We start from the raw sequence: 18,932 nt of genomic DNA on the forward strand, positions 1-18,932 counted from the left end.
GTGGATGGACCAGATTCAGTAGGCTAGTCAGGGAAGGGAGTCCGAGGGCATGTGCTGGTAACGGGCGCAGCGGAAGACTGCCCGAAAGAAAGCCTGACCCCGGTAAGACTCATAGGGGACTCAGGCAACCAGTCACAGTGGCAGTTGGAAGCAAGCGAAAGAGGGAAGAGGAGGAGAAAAGGAAGGTATGGAGAAGCTTCCAGAACTTAAGGAGATCCGGCTCAAGTCGTAGAGAGACAGGGAGGCCGTTCCAGAGGGAGGCTCCTGCCAAATAAAGAGATCTACCCCCAATCTCTGCTTGGAGAAACATGTGATCTGCAGAGTTGGAGCTAGAGGACTTAAGGACTCTAGGAGGGAGGTAGTTACGGAGGGAGAGGGGGATGTAGCGAGGTCCCAGGGCTCAGAAAGCCTTGTGGATGATGCAGAGAGTCTCAAATGTGATCCTTGCAAACACCAGGAGCCAGAGGAGAGATTTTAGGGCTGGAGAGAAGCAGTCCCTGGGCTTGAGGTCAAGGATAAGTCCTGCAGTCCTATTCTAGATTAGTTGAAGAGGTCAGAGGGAGGAAAGAGGAATGTTAAGCCTGGAGAGAACAAGAGCTCTGGAGACATTAAGCTTCTGGGAGAAGGGGAGGAGGTGAAGATGAAAGTGGGCCATTTTGGCAAGGTCAGTGATATGAGGTTAGAAGGAGAGAAGGGAGTCCAAGATGACACCCATGTTTTTAGCCCATACAAGGGCAAGGGCAGGGGAAACCAATGAGGGCAGACAGATAGTACGAGGGATGAAGGGGGCAGGAGTCCCAATAAGAAGGCTTCAGTCTTACTTACATTAAAGCAGAGATCATTAACAGCACACCATGCCTGAATAGCAGTCAGACAGTCAGGAATGAGAGAGGAAGGAGAGGAGGTGATGAGGAAAAGGAGGGAAGCTTAAAGGAAAGCTGTGCATCATCAGCATAACACTGGAAAAGAGGAGAGAAGGTGGAGATCAAGTGGACACACAGGGGGCAAGGTAAATGTTGAAAAGCCATGGTGAGAGGATAGAGCCCCGAGGGACACCGCAAGTAGAGAGTGAGGAGAGAAAAAGGCTCAGTTGCACTTGGGAGGGGCGATTTGAGAGGTCAGAGGTCAACCAATCCAATGCCCCATCTGTAATGCCCAGGGTTTTTCGGAGTCGATTTATGAGGGTGTAGTGATTGACAGTGTCAAAGGCAGAGGATAGATGGAGGAGGAAGAGAACGGAAAGAGAGTTGCAGTCGAGGTTTGAGAGCAAGTCATCATAGGTGTTCAGGAGGTCAGTTTCCGTACCTCTGGCTGCTCTGAAGCCAGACTGGTGGTCGTGGAGACAGCCAATAGATTCAGTGTGATGGATTAGTTGGGGAATGACCAACGTGTCCAAGAGTTTGCCCAAGAAGTGGGTAGTGGAGATAGGGCAGTGGTTAGCCATGTAGGAAGGGGCCGTAGGTGGCTTCTTTAGGTGGGGTACACAATTGAGTGATTGAGTGCTAGTGGGATGGAACCAGTGGCAAAACATTGGTTACAGAACTCAGCCAATGAGGAAGAAAGAGAGGCAATATTGACCAATCAAGTGAATATGCTATTGTAACTTTGTCATTTTTGTATGTTTGCCCCTTCTTTATGCCTTTATGGATATTTATGTTGATAATGACAAAATGCATTGATCACTGATTCATTGTTTGGATACAATATCTTTTAGATTTTCATTTTTTCAATTCCAATGTGTGTGACCTTGTGAACAACAGATGTTATATAATGGCACTAGCTATACACAGATTAATTGTGCCTTAATTGTGCCCCATACTAACGTCACTTCAAAGTAATTTTGTTATGATTGCCTATGAATACAACTATTATATATTCCCTGAGAGCCCTGAAAAAGAGAAACAGTTTTCGAAACATGTGTCGACTGAATCAACAATTAACGTGTCGCCAATACAAACCCACCGTTGGATATACATTTCATAAGACGGATCACTTGTGACGTGCACAACCATGACAATAGGGGTATGAGTGCATTAGAAACTTGATTCCTTCACAGTATATTAATTTATATGGAATGCAAGGGAAGCATTCCACACCATTTTCAAGTTTCGAGCGACACATATAATATGAAATTAGCTCTAAAGCGCATACATCAGATGAGGTTATCCCAAACACCCCACACATTTTTTGACAGCTCAAGAACCTTAGATTGTTTAGAGACTGATAAGGCAGGTCCTTCTAATCCCTGGACCGAAGCAGCTCGGGTGAGAGGTATTATACAAGAGCAATTTTCTTCGTCTTTTTCTGTGCCTGACGGAGTTCGTTATCCCAACCATTTTGCATTTTGTTTCAATAAGTGACTAAGCCGAGATAAAAAGAATGTACCTCCTGCCGCAACCTTGTCAGCCAGTCCTATGTGTTACTGATGAACTAAATAAGAGTCACTTGAGAAATGATCTTCTTACACAAGATTCCAAGAGTTGTTGTCCTATGGTGGGGGCGGCCTTTGGAGGAGGTTCCAAATGGCCAGTGTCTGCTAAAATTAGTAAAAAGGTTTGCTATTTAGCGCATGGCCAAAACAGGGGGAAACCTTAACCTCTTAGAGCAATGATTCAGGGGGATTGCCACACCTAGAGTGTAATCTATACTTGACCTGGGTGTCAGACAGTTTTCCTTTAGATGAAGTATTGCTGCCTGCATTTCAAAAAGCTTATATCCTGAGGGGAGAGCACATTGGTCCCATGAACTTGGCATAGAGTACCCGCTGCAGTGCATATGTAGACCTCTACACAGGAAACAGAATGCCCTTGACTAGGGTGTTTGTGAAATTGGATGCCCTCTTATAGCAAATCAAGAGAGCTGGATATTCTAAATGCCTACTGAGCGTAAGCATGCACCCACCACGTGACTGTAGTACGGATAAAAAAAACACAATATCTGTATGGTTAGGTACTGCAAATATTTTTTGACACCAAACATATGGCGAACCTCAGTGCTCCTTAGCACAATTGCACCAATCTGTCTTCAACACAACTCAGCTCATCCTATTTATGCTCTGTACCATATTTTTTTATGCTCGCTTCGGTTATTGTCACTGCTCCCCTTTGCTAGAATACTATACAATTTCCTGGCCATAGGTGTGCTCACAGACTATCAAATCCAATAATGTCTGCCTTCCATCTTTAACAATGCACTCCCCATTCATACAAGAACCTTCTCCTAAACAGCCTCTTACAACCCAAGCCCATCGACATAGCTAACACTACATCAATCATTATTAAATAACCTCTCATTTGTGATCCTTAAATGGTAGAGTAAGACGCCTCATAACACCTCCATTTTTCTCTGAATGGCATTCTCCCTATTCGTTGTGATTGATAAGCTGCCGTTTAAGGTCATGTGCGGTGTGTGGTATTATTACTGAATTTTGCATTGAGCTGTTTTGTGCCAAATAGACGTATGAGGGGGTAAAAGCATACACAGTCAAAGCCTATCTAAAACATTTAGAGACAAATGATATAAAATAAATAAATTTAAAAAAGACAAACATATTCAATTAAATAAAAAATAATTAATCGATAAATACATAGTTTAAAAAAATACAAATAAAGAAGTAAACCCATATAACGACAAACATTAAGAAGAATAAAGATATGCAAAGACATCATAAGACGTTATAAAGACATAAGTGTCAAGAGCAATTATAACAAGAGATATTGTAATAGGACTTCATAGACGCCTACTAGCCCAGGGAGACTTTTCTTGGATACGCACCAATCTCCCGACAAGCCTCTGCGAACTGATGGTGCTGCCAACATCCTTAACATTGCAAGCCATCTGGAAAATAATCTGCCGCAGCCCTTCCAGGCCTTCGAGGCTCCTGCAGGACAGCTCACTATGAAGGCAAAGCCAGAGCGAGGGATTAGGCACCTTTCATTCCGTTCACTCAATTTGTAACTTTTTTAAAGGAAGTTTATTTTGCAAACCTCTGGCTTTACACACTACATCCCTTAATCCCTCCGGTCTTTCTCTAAATGCTTTGCATTGTAGACCTTGCACATGGCGAGATCAGATAACGGCGCGTATATTCATGGTTACGGCTTTCTCTGAAACACCTCAGTCTAAAGATACATGTGGTATAATTATAGGCAGGGGTGGACAGGGAACCAAAAGCGGTCCAGTAAATGTTTTTCAGAGGGCCCCAGATCACACTTTGCGACTGAATGCAGCGAGCAACCCCTCCATGTGGGGTTTGTAAAATTGTGTCAAATTGGTGAATTTGAAAGCACATTTGTCCCTATATAAAGGTTAGAAACATTTGTACAGGCATGTTATAACTAACTTATATCAACCATGACAAAAAACAGATACATTAGACTTACTGAGAGTATAAAATAACACTGGAAGCTCTATAAAAAATTTACTTTGAATATGTAGGGGTGCAAGAGAGAAAGAAGGGAGTGGTGTAGATAAAAGGTTAAGAAGAGCAGAACAAAACAGCACGCATACAAAAGAGGCCCATGGTGGCCCACCCGGAAATCTCCAGAGTTCGCTGTAGGTCAGTCCAGCACTGATTACAAACTTTGGGCCTGATCACGACTTTGGCGGTAACGCTGGCGGTATTAGCCCTACCACCGAACTCCCCGGCGCTAATAGCGCCGGATCACGAGTTTGGCGGTAATGTAATTCCCCATTCCCCATTGAGCCCATTCGGGAATGCCCCTTTCCCCATTGGGCTCAAAAGGGAAAATTCACACTCTTACCGCCAGCGAATTTCCCGCCGGAGGTAATAGCGCACATTTTCGGCGGATTTCCCCCCAGCTCAGAGCTGGGGAGAAATCCGCCGAAGGCCTGATTTGGCGGACCCTTAAATCCGGCGGTAATAGCGCGACCGCCGGATTTAAGGGTTACCGTCAAAGTCGTGATGAGGGCCTATGTGGGCTGTTCTGAATACTAACTCAATGAAGTCATTTTTCCATTTCATTTACAGCTTTATGTTGATGCTGTGAGGAGTCAGGAATGAAACTCGGACAGAAGAGGTTCATAGCTTTGGTCAAAGGCTTATTAAAATAAAAGGGGGTTGGGAAAATGCCTCACTATCCCAGCACTAGAGGAGTTTCTCTACCTAAAACCAAAACTAAGGATCTGTCAGCAGTCAGGATGTCCAAAACAAAACGTCCTGTGTCCAAAGTTTTATTCTGACCCTCACATTCTAACAAAGCAACTCTAAAGTGGAAAGGGGAAATGTCTTTGTCCTTGATTGATGTATAAATATTCAAAAAGAAAATGTGTAACTCCAACACAAAATGTTCCAAAGGATAGAGTTCCTTGCTCCTGGATTTCTCTTCACTCTGGTTCCCTTTCAGGAGTATCAGTCTCTTGAGCATAAACATGACTGCCACACAAAACAACTTGACATTTTTACTGTGTTGTGTTAGGATACCGGGTGTGCTCTCCTGCCAGGTTTCTTTTCACCTTTAATATATTTCCTCTGAATTTTCCAGATGTGCTCTGATCAGGATTTCTTGAGTTAATTTCGTTTACACTTTATTCATCTTCATGCCTGCTATTTTTTCCTGTCAGGGCTTTCTTATAAAGATATATGTTCACAATTAGCACCCCCTGCTATACTCTCCTGCCAGGGACTTTCTTTCCTGGACACTCCTACAACTTGTTTCTGCCTGGTCTACTCTCCTTCCAGGGCTTTCTGACAAAGGTTTTTCTTAATACTTTCGAACTGCCTGGTCTACTCTCCTGGTGGGGCATTTGTAACATATCCACTTTCTTGCACCTTCAAATACACCTTCAAGTTGCCTTGTATACTCTCCTTCCAAGGCCTTCGTATGTGGACTCGGTGCACATTTCCAATACTGAAAGTCTCTTAGATTCGTTTTTTCAGTATCGTATCTGTCTTATGTACTATTCTGCCAGGACTTCTTTGACATGTATATTGCATACACTCACAAGGTTCTCTTGTTCCGATTACCTGGGCCCTTTTATAACAATGTTCACTTGCACGTATTCTTTCAGGGGATGTTTTGTTCATTAATGCCCAATTATCTCTTGGTCCCTTCCGTGGACTCTCTGGTTCTTTCTGGCATATTTCCTCTCTCCCGCGGTAAGCCAGTAGCAAGCGTTCGGCATCCTGCGTGCTGCTTCTGTTTCTTGGCTTCTCTGCTCTGTGCAGTTCCTGCAGGTCTCTGTGGTGTCTTCCCGATCTCAGGTAAGGTGGAAGCGACCTCTGAACACCTACAAAAGCCCAGAAGTCTTCTCTCGGCTTCTGGCGCCCCTGCAGCGTGTTCTTCACAGTCCGCTTCCCTTCTCCTTCCTGTCCCATGGTCTCTTGGTCGCTTTGAGATGGAGTCTTCTCCCGCCAGCAGGTCTCCTTGGTCAGCTGCTTCAACTGTTTAAATGTCTCTGATGTAGGCAAACACTTGTAACAACTAGAACGTGGTTTGTTTTTCTAGGCCTTGTGTGATCTGTATTACTTGATCCCTCTTCCTTGTCGCAGTATTCTCATGCTTATGGGAATGATAGCTCATTCTTGATGGCCTACATGTGTAGTTTGGGTAAACGTTTTTAGTGGTTTTCAAAGGCAAGTCAGTTTTAGATTGTCTTTGTATACATATCTGGTGAAAGGTTTTCAACACTCTTCCTAGGAGGATGAGGGGAGGTATAACAATATGCCATTAAGGCATCAGGTATCGGTGAGATATCTCCAGAAGAAAAACGGGATAGATACTATGTCTCATCCTATGATGCATGACACTTCTTAGGAGTCTGTCTTCTTCCCCCATGTGATCCTCCCTCATATAGCTACTTCCCCCAACCCCCAAGGTCAGGTTACCGCCGGGAAAGGAGTAATGACACCATCGGATTCATCACAATGCATATAAAGACATCCTCTGTACAGAGACTCTTTAAAACATCCTTGCTGTGTAGTGGTGTACTGTGCCCCTATAAGGGGGATCCAGACCCAGTCTAATGAAACAATAAAATGAGCGGGATGGGAAAGAAGGAAACCAATGCTACCAGCACAGGGACGAAGAAGAAATGTTTTGTGTTAGTATTTGTGCATTCCAGTCCGGCTAGCTGGACCATAGTTCTGCAAAAGGGAGGAGGCAGATATCTCTGAAAGTGTTGTGGTCATTGAGTTGTGTTTCCAAGTAGACCTGGAGGATTGTAAGTTAGCACTATATCAAACTGAAGCCACTTCACAGTGGTTCAAGGGTGAAAGGAAAGGCTTATGGGAATAAGGCACCAAAAACAAAGGCAGAAGCAGGCAGGGTAACCGATTCTTCATACCTCTGGAAGATGGGTGCTTTCAATGGCGTCATTTCACCAAAATCTCAAGAACATCACAGGAAGTGATATCACTTAATTTCCACCATTTGATAATCCATACAGGCTGTTGTGCTGGCAATATTCACGTGTTGAAACTGAGGCAGAGACCACAATTCCAATCTATTGTATTTGGTCCCTAAGAACTGATCAACCGACCTACCACTGGCACTCAATACTGCAACTTCAATTGGAGCAGCAAATAAAGCACTTCTATCACTATTACTCCTATGTTGACCCTTATATTTGTAATATTGATGTGGTAAAATATGTAGCCAGGAATGTTCATCCTATTGTATGAGATCCCAAATCACAGTTCTACCAAATTCCCACTCACTTCCCTTTGCTTAGCCTTAAATACTACTAAATGGGATTTCACAAGATTTAAAACCCCCAACAGTCACCCTTATTAAACCACTCACTCACACAGTACATCCCAACCGCACGTGGTTGTGGGTGCACCTGGCACTGCCCCAAGTTCTCCCTCCAACTTTCAAAAGCTCTGAGCTATTCAGGTAAATGTATTCACACAAGAGAGAGGTGAGAGTGTGGGATTTTCTGCAGGCACCATGGTAAAAGAGGGAGAGAAGGGCCTGCCTGGGACCTTTGAACTAGTCTCTGTCTCGCTGTGCTACCTAACCTCAGACTGTAAGATCCTGTTTATTTCACTGTAACCATCCCCTCACCCATCGATTTTTCGTCCAACCCCAAAACTCCTTTTTCCCTTGATATTCCCTATCCTGACTACTACTTTCAATCAATTTCTTAGCAATTTACGACAAGCTGAAGATGGTATTACCTTCTCATCCCTCTTCGTTGTCCCCTTCCGTGTTTACATGAAAGGATGTCTGCATCCTTTCCCGGGCCTCACCTAGTACCTTTTGCATATTTTCCTCAAATAAAATTGTTGGAGATTCTCCCAGGCTCCTCCCCTTGCTGCAGGCTATCAAAATGCGGGACGTTAATACGATTATGACGCAGCATGGCTGCTCAAGCTTTGTTTTTTATGGCAACCGCTCCCCACTCTAGAAGCAGTATCGGAATGAGGAAGTGTGCGGTCTCCTTTCTTCCCTTAAGCGGCTCCACAGAGAGTAAAGGAGAGGGCGGTACAAATGCGCTCCATGTTGAAACGTGTTTTGCGATGCATTTCTGGGCTAAGTACTACAGGCATCTCAACCATTGCAGCATAGAGAGAAAGAGCCACAGCAGTAGGAAAAGGTCTCACAGGGCGCATGGGCACAGTGGTCATTACGAGGTTGGAGGTAAGGGGTTAACGGTGCTGGTAAAGGTGCCAGTGCTGTTAACCCCTTACAGCCGCATTACGAGGTCCTTTAGCGGGTCCCGCTAAGGGCAGCTGGTTTTATGGGGGCTCGAATGGGAATGGGGATGGGTTCCCTAAATGGGGAAATACTGGGTCCTCCAAGGTTGGAATGGCCCGGTAATTCCCCATTCAGGGAACCCGGACCCGGTATGCGGTAAAGGGGTAGCCATGGCGCTAATAGCGCCATGGCTACCTCCAACCTCGTAACAACCTGTCTCGCAGAAGCAACTGGATACAATAAACATCCTGCCCAAATGGAGCCAAAGGTAGAGTAGGTCAAGAAGAAGGCACGTCTTCCTCTAACTTTCCTCCACATCCTCAACTAGTTCCTGGGGAAAAGAAAAAAACGAGACTGAGATTCAGGGGTTTATTTTTCCAAAAGATATGGTATTGTACATTATTTCTCATTTCAAGGAAAATTTGGATTTGCACCTGCACCCGGCTGCCTCTTCCTCTTTCCGCATCTGGCATCATTATCGATGGGAGAAGCCAGACTGGCTGTCACTTGATGATAACATCTGAGGCATAGTTTTAAGGGAATGGAAGGGGTTAAGGCATCCATCCCAAAGTTCCTGATGAAAATGTATGCTATGGAAGGTGACAATCTGCTCCCGGCCACTTTGGTTCAGGTATATCCGGGGGCTTTTGGATTTATCGGTTGCACGTTGGTCTCTTGCAAAAATGTGAAGGCCAGTCACAAGAATTAATTTACAGGATGAAGCCTGGCACTACACTCAGCCTCCTACATTGCTTACAACGCAAATTCAATCCTGAAAGATTTTGAGGCATTCCCACAGGCACTTAATGAGGTTGGAAGCTGTACAAGCCAGTTCTATGTAACTTGGATGAGTTTTTTTTCCTTTGAATCCAAATTCAATTTTTTTTAAAATTCAATTTGGCCGCACATATATGGGAGGGAAAGCCCCCGCGCAGCCCCCCACCGCAACCACCCCTTAGATTCATTATCATGATTACCCACCCTGACATATATTTGCAGCCAAATTCAGCCCAAAAAATTGGGACGAAATCTACTTCGACCAAACCACCAATTCCCGTTCAAGCCTACTTGAGCTGATCCAGGGAGGATTTATTCCACTTTATCAGGATCCCAAACTCCTGCAGGTTGGTCACCACCTGCTGAATGTCATTGGCTGATTCTGTGCTGGATTGGATGTGGACAATTCAGTTGTCCAGGAACGGGTACTGGAGAGTGCCACTCGCATGAATCAGAGCCATCACTGAGGCCAGAGTCATCGTAAACACCTGTGGAGTGGATTTAAGACCAAAGAGAAGGATGCAGAACTGGAACATCTTCCCCAAAAAAGCAAAGAGCAGGAAGGGGTGGTAAATTGGGATGTGAAGATATGCATCCTGCATAAATACAAAAAAGGTAGCAGGCGCCCCTCTCTCGAAAGAACAAGGCATGATAACCTGTTCAGTGGGTATTAACCACATTGAGAGTTCGCAGCCATTGCTTTTTGCTCACTGTACCTTCACAGATGGGAAATATCCATTTGCATATCAGTCTTTGTCCCACCCACGAGGGCAGTCCAGCACCGAAATGCTATGGCAATTCCTCTCTGAACAAGAGTACCATCAGCAACCCCATACACGTGTTTCAGCCTTGTTGGGCATCATCAGTGAGGTGAAGCTGAGCCTCTCTAAGCACAGTGAGCAGATATGCAAATGGATATTTCCCATCTGTGAAAGGCACAGTGAGTAAAAGCAGTGGCTGCGAATTCTCAAGTGGTTAATAACCACTGAACAGGTTATCATGCCTTGTTCTGTCGAGAGAGGGGCGCCCGCTACCTTTGCAAACTAAATTTCAAGGAACCTGGGATTGGTAACCCTAGGTCTCCTGGGGGCAACCAGACGTGGTCTCCCTCTCGCTGTGCTTAGAGAGGCATCAGCTTCACCTCACTGATGATCCCCAACAAGAGTGAAACACGTGTATGGGGTTGCTGGTGGTACTCTCGTTCAGGTTGGAATTGCCATTGCATTTCGGTGCTGGACTGCCCCTGGGCAGGACAAAGACTGATATGCAAATGGATATTTCCCATCTGTGAAAGGCACAGTGAGTAAAAGCAGTGGCTGCGAACTCTCAAGTGGTTAATAACCACTGAACAGGTTATCATGCCTTGTTCTGTCGAGAGAGGGGCGCCCGCTACCTTTGCAAACTATATGCATCCTGCATATCGATGTAGCAGAGAAAGTCTCCTCTGCTTTTTAGTGAGGATCTGCTGTTAAGGTCTTGCAACGGCTGTTATCTGCAGATCTTTAAATCTAGAACGGGAGGCCGCTCACTTGTATGCTTCTGGATTAAAAAGCGAAAGGAGAAGAAACCCTACATTCCAACTGCCCTTTTAACATCTTGTATTGCTTTCTTCAGAAGAGGAGCTGGTATCCCAACCAGCAGGGTCTCCTGTTCTTCTGGGCATCTGAATATTGGTTTCTCTTAAAACCTTAAAGTTGGTGGGGTAGAGAAGACATTTTTTTGGTAGCTGTCTCAAATGCCTAAAACCCGACATGCATCTGTGATATCCGACTCACAGACGGGAAGGAAACACAAGGCAGCTGCCTGCCGGATCAGCAGAAAATGATGGATAATCTGTAATGAGGCATGGAGGGTACTTCAGTCCTGGCTGCCGCAGGCTTAATCTAAGAGCCTGACTGAGCAGCCTTTTATTGATAAGAGTTATTAGATTGCTGAAAGGGTGACTGAAAGTTCTCCTTGAGGAATGAATTTTGGACATAGGAGGTTTAGGCTTTTCCTGGAAGGCTGTGGCCTTTTGTCGGCCTCCATGGGCCATCTTTATCACCATATCAATCTGCTCTCCAAAAGTCTCTCTGCAAAAGGGGCGTTTAATACGCTTAGATCTCTGGGACACCTCGGCTTTCCAGACCCTAGTGCACAGATCAAGGCTCCAGCAGTGAGGGCTGTGGCACTTACATTTTCCAAAGCTAGATCTGAGATCCAATTGGCCTGGGACTGATCAGGGCAGGGTCAGCTGCATTAGACATGTTCATGATGAAATTGGCCAAATGGGCCAGGTACCGTCACTGGTTGCTGTGCACAGACACTGGTCATGGTGCATGTTCTCTCACTGGTCGCAGACACAGTGAGACACACTTCCATACCCTTTAGTCCCTGTCTTTGTTCCCTTCAAGACTTTCACAGTCCAGTTAGGCCATTCCAAAATAGATCTTTTTGCATCCTTCAGTAATGCAAAATCACCATAATACTGCTCGAGATACAGAGACCCTCGGGCATGGGTCATTCATGCCATGTCGATAGCATGGCCCTTTGAGTTCACTATGCCTTCCCCCCCTTTCTAATTGGGTTGGTACTAACTAAAAGAAATTTTCCCGAGATCTTGTCGAACAAAGCGTTTTTCTTCTCCCTCCGATACAACACTCTTTCCATCTCCGCCAACATATGCATCTCTGTAATTCACATCTCAATAGTAACAGGAACAGATGATTTACAATGTCTTAAAATCAGATTCTTCCCCACCATTGCACCCCGAAAGATCAATTCTTTATGAGATGTAGCCACATTTTCCAACATGTCATCACTGCCTAGCACAATGGTCTTGAAATCCATACAAATCTTTTCGTCAAGAACCTTTTCACAAATTTTGTCAAATTCAAACCACAGACCTCTTACCCTCGAACAATCCCACAGCATGTGTTCTAAGGTACCAACCTCATGTACACACGCCCAGCAGTCAGGGCTGTCTTTAATCCCCTTTTCACAAATCTCTCAGGTGTCCAATACACTCTATTTATAATCTTAATTTGGCGGGATCTTTCAGCTAGCCCTAAAGAACATAACTTGACATTCTCACAAATATGTGACCAATGATCTTCTGTAATGTCTTCCCCAATCCTCTGATTCCGTCCAACCTCAAAGAGTCATTTCCTCTATAATTTGACACAATTAGTCTATAAATATAGCTGACTAGACCACAGCCACTCACTTTTGGTTTCCATCCAAGCAGATCCACATGAACCCTAACTTCCATATTCACATCGCCCACTGCCTTCTTTATCTTCTGATAATCTGCCAGGCAGAAGCTAGAAATATCAAACTGTGTCTGTATCTCCTTAGCCATCGTCCATTTCATACCATTGAAAAGATCCTCTATCCACTGTGCCCGAGCAAGAAACCATTCATGCCAGAACAACACCTTCCCTTCATGTCTAACATTCGGATTCAACCATACTGAAGCACTTGGATCTCTTAATGCATCAAAACCCAAATATTCATTCAAAAGCAACCAAGAAGTTCTTAAGTTCCTAGTCAATGGATCCTACATCCTTCATCTGTTTGGTTTAGTTGTCAACAATGCTCTAGGCGACAATGGACCCATATGACTAGACTCTGGACACAACCAGTCCTCATGTTCTGGTTTAAGGAAGGGAAATAAAGTTTGTGCCATAACAGCCATATGGTAGGCTCTGAAATTTGGGACCCCTAGACAAAGGTAACCGCAATTTACTTATTTTAAGACACAGTGGTTTCTGATCCCATAAGAAATCCTGAATGATCCTGTTCAATTCACGCCAATATTTCTGCTCAATATCTAACGGGATCATACTCAATACAAAGTTTATTCTAGGAGTCAACACCATTTTCAAAGCATTCACCATCCCCCAAAGAGAAAGGCGCAAAAAAGTAAAGTTCCACCTATCCAAGTCCAATTTGAAAGTAGTACACACCATATTCATATTCTCTCTCACAAATTCAATAACATTCATCAAAACCCACACCCCCAAATATAGCAGTTTTTCAGCACACCATCTGAAACCCAACTGCGTGACGAAATGTTTGCCACAAATTGGCACCAATGGTAGGACTTTCGATTTTGCCCAGTTTATTTTATATCCAGAGCATTGGTGAAAGGCTTCCAAAATGTTTATAAGTACAGGTATTGATTCACCAAGATTCTTGAGAACCAATAACAGATCATCAGCGTATAACCAAATTTTTTGTTGCAAACCCCAACAATCAATGCCTTGCAAATCCTCTTCAGCTCTCAGTGCAATAGCCAATGGTTCAATTCCAATTACACACAATAATGGTGACAGCGGGCATCCTTGTCTCGTGCCATGTTCCAATTCAAATGAACTTGGTCTCTCTCCGTTAGTTTTAACATCTGCCGTCGGTTTAGTGTATAGCAGACTAATCCAAGATCTGAACTGGATTCCAAAACCCATCTTTTCAAGTACTTTAGACATAAATTGCCAATTTACTCTATCGAAGGCCTTTTCGGCATCTAATGAGAGGACAGCCAAATCTTTATACATCTCCGATGACATAGTAATAGAACATAGCAGTTTCCACATATGTCTGGATGTCATCCTTCCTTTAACAAAACCAGACTGATTTCGATCTATCAACTTTGGTAGCAGGTTCTCCAGCCTCAATGCCAATATCTTGGCCAGAATCTTATTGTCTACATTAATTAAGCTAATCGGTCTATAACTGGATGCCAAAGTTACATCTTTGTCTTTTTTTAAGAATACAGAAATTGTCGCATGTCTAGTAGTCTCTGGGAGCACTCCTCTAGACTTAGAAACCTTAAACATCTCTGTCATCAGGACCAGCGCTGAATTTGGTAGCCATCTATAGAATTCAACTGGTAGACCACCCGGCCCAGGAGTCCTACCAGCATTCAATTTCGCAATTGCTCGTTTAACCTCATCTACTGTTACAGATTCTTCTAGTAATTCGGTTTCTGCCTCTGAGATCGTTGGAATTTGAATAGGCTCTAGGAAGTCCCCCCAGACGCGTCAACCTGTGGTTCATTTTGATACAATTTTTCATAGAACTTTCTGAACACCTCATTTATTCCTGTTGGTTTGAATGTAATTTGACCGTCAGAGTCTCTGATTGATGCAATTGAGTGTTCCGACTCTCTTTTCCTCAGTCTAAAAGCTAGCCAGCGGACACATTTCTCAACTTGTTCAAAATAAGTGCACTTTTGTTGAAAATATGTTTTTGTCCACTACAGTTGATATTAATGTTTTCAACTCTTTTTTTCAATTTGTTAACTTCGGGAATCAAGTTCATTTTCGTAGAGTCCATGATCAAATCACAAGACATAACTTTAATTTTTGATTCCAATTCTTTAGGTGATGTGTCAAACTTTTTCTTTAACCCACTCGCCAAACTTATAAGCATACCACGTACAGCGCATTTGAACGCTTCCCAAACTATGTCAGATCTAACTTCACCATTACAGTTCTCCTTCACAAAGTAATCTATTTCAGTTGAAAGTTTGTCCATCTCATCTTCATTGTCCAATAACATCGCATTTAATCTCCATGTATACTGTCTATTCATAGCAAAGTCCCACTCTAAATCCATAACAACGTGAGCGTGATCAGTCAACACAATATTTCCTATGTTGCTAGATTTATAGTTTTGGGTAATTTCTCCTGCCATCAACAGCATGTCTAATCTGGAGTATGTAGCATGTGCACCAAAATAAAAGCTTTATTCTCTCAAGAAAGGATTTTCGTTTCTCCATCCGTCCTTCAAGTTATGTTCCTCCATTAGGTCTTTCAGTGTTCGTGACTGCATGTCAATCCTTCTATAATGTCTAGTGTTACTCCTATCCAAGGCAGAGTCAATAACCGTATTGAAGTCTCCACCCAGGATTATGTTACTTGACTTAAGATCTTGGATCGTTTGTGCCACTTTTCTAAAAAAAGTACCAACATCTATAGTTGGTGCATAAATATTGAAGAAAAGAACTTCTCTGCCCTGAATATTTGCTAAAATAGCGACCATTCTACCCTCCTTATCATTTATTTCTTTAATAACCTTGATCGGGGCATGCTTCCTAATTAAAATGACCACACCTCTAGACTTTGACTCAAAAGATGATCCATATGCCCTTCCAACCCAACCTTTTTTCAGACCATCCAGATCCGTCTTCAGTAGGTGCGTCTCCTGAAGAAAACACACATCTCCCTTTAGATCATTCAAATAAGACATCACTTTTCTTTTTTTGTGTACATTGTTCAAACCATTCACATGCCATGAGATTTGTATTTGCAATTGATCACCCATTTTCCACTATCATCAACCCCTATCAATCCCAAAAAATGCTCATCCAATAGAATTTGATTGGTGTTTGTGACCCCCAATATAAACCCTAACCCACCCCCTCTGAAGCAGATGCAAAACCCAAAGAACAGCGCAAAAGATAAAATTCCAAAACACATTCCAGGTAACCTAACGCCCTGGACTCCTCTCCCAAATAACTTGAACTCCACAAAAAAATCAAAGAATCAAGTCCCAAATAACTAATAACCAAATTAGAATACACAAATAAACATATTGACACCCGGGTCATTTCAAATTAAAACATCGAAACTATTTCACCTAAACCCTAGTTATTAAATCCCATTGCATTATTTCTTGATAAACCGTCATAGCCCAAACCCCGGAATAAGAGACCAACCCCAATCCTCACAAAAAGTTAATCCATTAGTGTTCACGCCTAAACTTAAACTAAAAAATCCCCTGTAAATTATCACCCATAAAATAAACTTGCACCAAGCCCCTTAAACATCCATTATCATATTAAACCCTATAATATCGTTGCATACTGCTATTCTAATTGACCAACAACTAGCTCCCTAATATGTGAGGTATCCCAAGGATCTGGCCTATTGTCTTAACACCTCGTCGCCCACATCTTCTTGAATCAATGAAAAACTCAGGACTCATGTTTCAAACATGCAGACAAATTGCTGAAAAGAATCGTCAATGACAACCCTGGCACTCATAGACTCCGGGATGGTATGAAACAGACCCAGAATCAACCAGATATACATCACTTCACTGCAAAACAAAACAAGAACAAAAGGAAATGTAAAAATCACCAGCAAAAAGTTATCTTGCTCATTCCAACTGACGTCAATTCAAGTGCTTTCGTTTCCTCCTCTCACACTCCTCAAGAGTTGCAATAGTTCTTGGTGCGAACTTGGCTTTAACGTTCCTTTCACTCTGGAGAACTTCCTGATCTCCTTTGTCCAACTATTTATATGATTTTCTGTTATCTTCTGGTTTACTGGTTTGAACCCTACAGGTTATATTTCTCTTAGTATCTTTACAGGGTCTTCCTGACCCTCACATTACTTTTAGCTAAATAACACGTTGGGGTTTTGTCACACTGTATTCCTCGGGTATCTTGGGCTCCCATAACCCACAACTTCATGCTATGTCCCACTTTGATATATTCGCCTTCTTATTCCCCAAGCTACCCTGCTACCTGTTTCCGCGTCAGGTCTGCTCCTTGGGAATGGAGTCTGCATCTCACGGCTTGCTCAGCTTCGGGTTGCTTGTTGCACTGATGCAGTTACTTCTCCTTCATATATGCTGCTGCCTCTCGCAGCCTCCGTAACCCCATTTCGGGGTAGAGGATCCGTTCCTCTGGCCCTGCCTGGTGTCAGTGTTCGTTTGCGGGCCTCTCGCCCACCATAGACTCTGTATGGTCACGCCACTAGACAAGATGACTACTCTGTCTCGTTCTCTGAGGCGATTGCACCGATTCTCGATTCGCTGGCCCTCTGGTGTCCCTTACTCTGCGACGCACTACCGCTCGACTCTGCCCCTCCAGGAAGTGGTGTCATCAGAGGCTCGCCTCCGTGTAGTGCTCTCTCTCCTATCAGTAGGGTTCATCGTCCTTTTATGTTGGCTGCTTTGTATCCCACAAGGGGCGTGTTGTTCATCCTTGTTTCTCGAATACAGTTCAGCATTACCTACAGCCGCTGAGTACGAAACAATGTCACAGTCGGTTATAGGGTTCTCAATTTCCATGTAAGCAGACCGAGTTCACCTCGAAGGGAGTTCTGTGTAGGAAAGGGAGTTACTCCCAAGGCGGTCCCACTTGCCCAAACCCTTAGGAAGGGTCTTGCTGAGCGGGCTCACCTTCCTACCCTCAAAGGGGATGTTCCCCCTTTGAGAGAAGGGACCAACAATCCAGATATGTCACAGTTCTTTTTGTTACAAAAATTGGCCCAAGGACCAGAGTGGATTATCCCACTGGAACCATGCCTCTTGAACATCCTCCTTTATCATGAGATTTACTCTTTCGATTGTGCCTCTCAGTCTGGAGGCTGAAAAGGAAGGGCAACAACAGAAAGGTTTGTCAAGGCAACTGGCAATTCAGAATTCTCACCATACCTCTACCCACAAGTCTTAAAATACTGGAAGACTTTTCCCATTTGGTGGGGAAAGAGTTGTAATTGCTGCTTGAACTGTGAGCAGTTCCGTATCCTGACATTTCTGCCCAAAGGATTCCACTTGGGACTATCATTGCCTAAGTTGCGCGTTCAGTGGGTGGTAATTCAGATTTTTCGCAAACCATAGTGGAACCTAGCAGTTGTCCTTTGTTATATCTCATGGTTGCTCCACAGTCTTGTTTTTCCTCTGTGGGATCCATCACTCGTTCATTAGACTATTAAGGCCAAGCCCTTTGACTCTTTGGAGAAGTCGCCTTGAAGTTCCTCTCTTGGAATGTCATAGACTTGCTAGCCAAAACCTCAGCACATCATTTAGGCGAGATTCAGTCGCTTATATCCTCTTTGTGTGCTCTACAAATCTTCCCAGATTGTAAGTCCTGCACAAGGGTCCTTTGTATTACCAAAGGTGTAATCGACCTTTCATATCCAATAGGCAGTATATGCCTAGAGGTATTGCTTCCTTGTCACTCATCGGAGGAAAAGGTGCAATTGTACACATTAGATGTGCGCAGGGCTGGGTTTGTTCATCTGGAAAAGGTGACTTCCTTTAGAGGATGTGATTCACTGTTGGTGATATTCGAGGCAGCCGTGCAAGGCGCTCGCCCTTCCTCTTGCACTTTCAGCAAATATGTACCATCCGCTACAGCAGTCATATTTTGGAGCTCCTGTGCCTTTAGCACCATAGGTTCAACAAAGATCCACTAGGGATGTAGCGGCTTCTTGGTCCGAGGCTAGAGGCATCTCCCTCCATGATGTTTGAGGGCTGCCACTTAGGCTTCTGCCCTCACAAACATTTCTGAATATCACCTAAGGATAGAGAGGGGTTGGGATCCCACCTTTGGGGAAGGGGGAAGGTCAGCAACAGTTTGGTTTGGTTTGGCTGCCGTGCATTGGAAACTCGCATCTGGTATTGCTGTAACATTAACTTTTGTGGCACTTTTGCAGAAAAAACTCTCTTTTTTCCTCCTGGAATCGTTGGCTCGTTGTTGTCGATTGGGTACGCTTTCAT

The 18,932-nt window shown here is 43.9% G+C and overlaps 1 protein-coding gene across 3 annotated transcripts in view; it reads right to left on the reverse strand.

Moving 5' to 3' along the window:
* The window catches only part of LRRK1 (leucine rich repeat kinase 1), a 1,071,210-nt gene that overhangs the window by 484,141 nt on the left and 568,137 nt on the right, over positions 1-18,932 (reverse strand). For all 3 annotated transcript variants that reach the window (XM_069625026.1, XM_069625024.1, XM_069625025.1), the window contains exon 18: positions 3,775-3,895. In XM_069625026.1, the coding sequence (XP_069481127.1) occupies positions 3,775-3,895 (121 nt within the window). The remainder of the gene's footprint in view (positions 1-3,774; positions 3,896-18,932) is intronic.

This window comes from Ambystoma mexicanum, chromosome 11 (assembly GCF_040938575.1).
Source record: "Ambystoma mexicanum isolate Mex_15411 chromosome 11, UKY_AmexF1_1, whole genome shotgun sequence".
NCBI lineage: Eukaryota > Metazoa > Chordata > Amphibia > Caudata > Ambystomatidae > Ambystoma > Ambystoma mexicanum.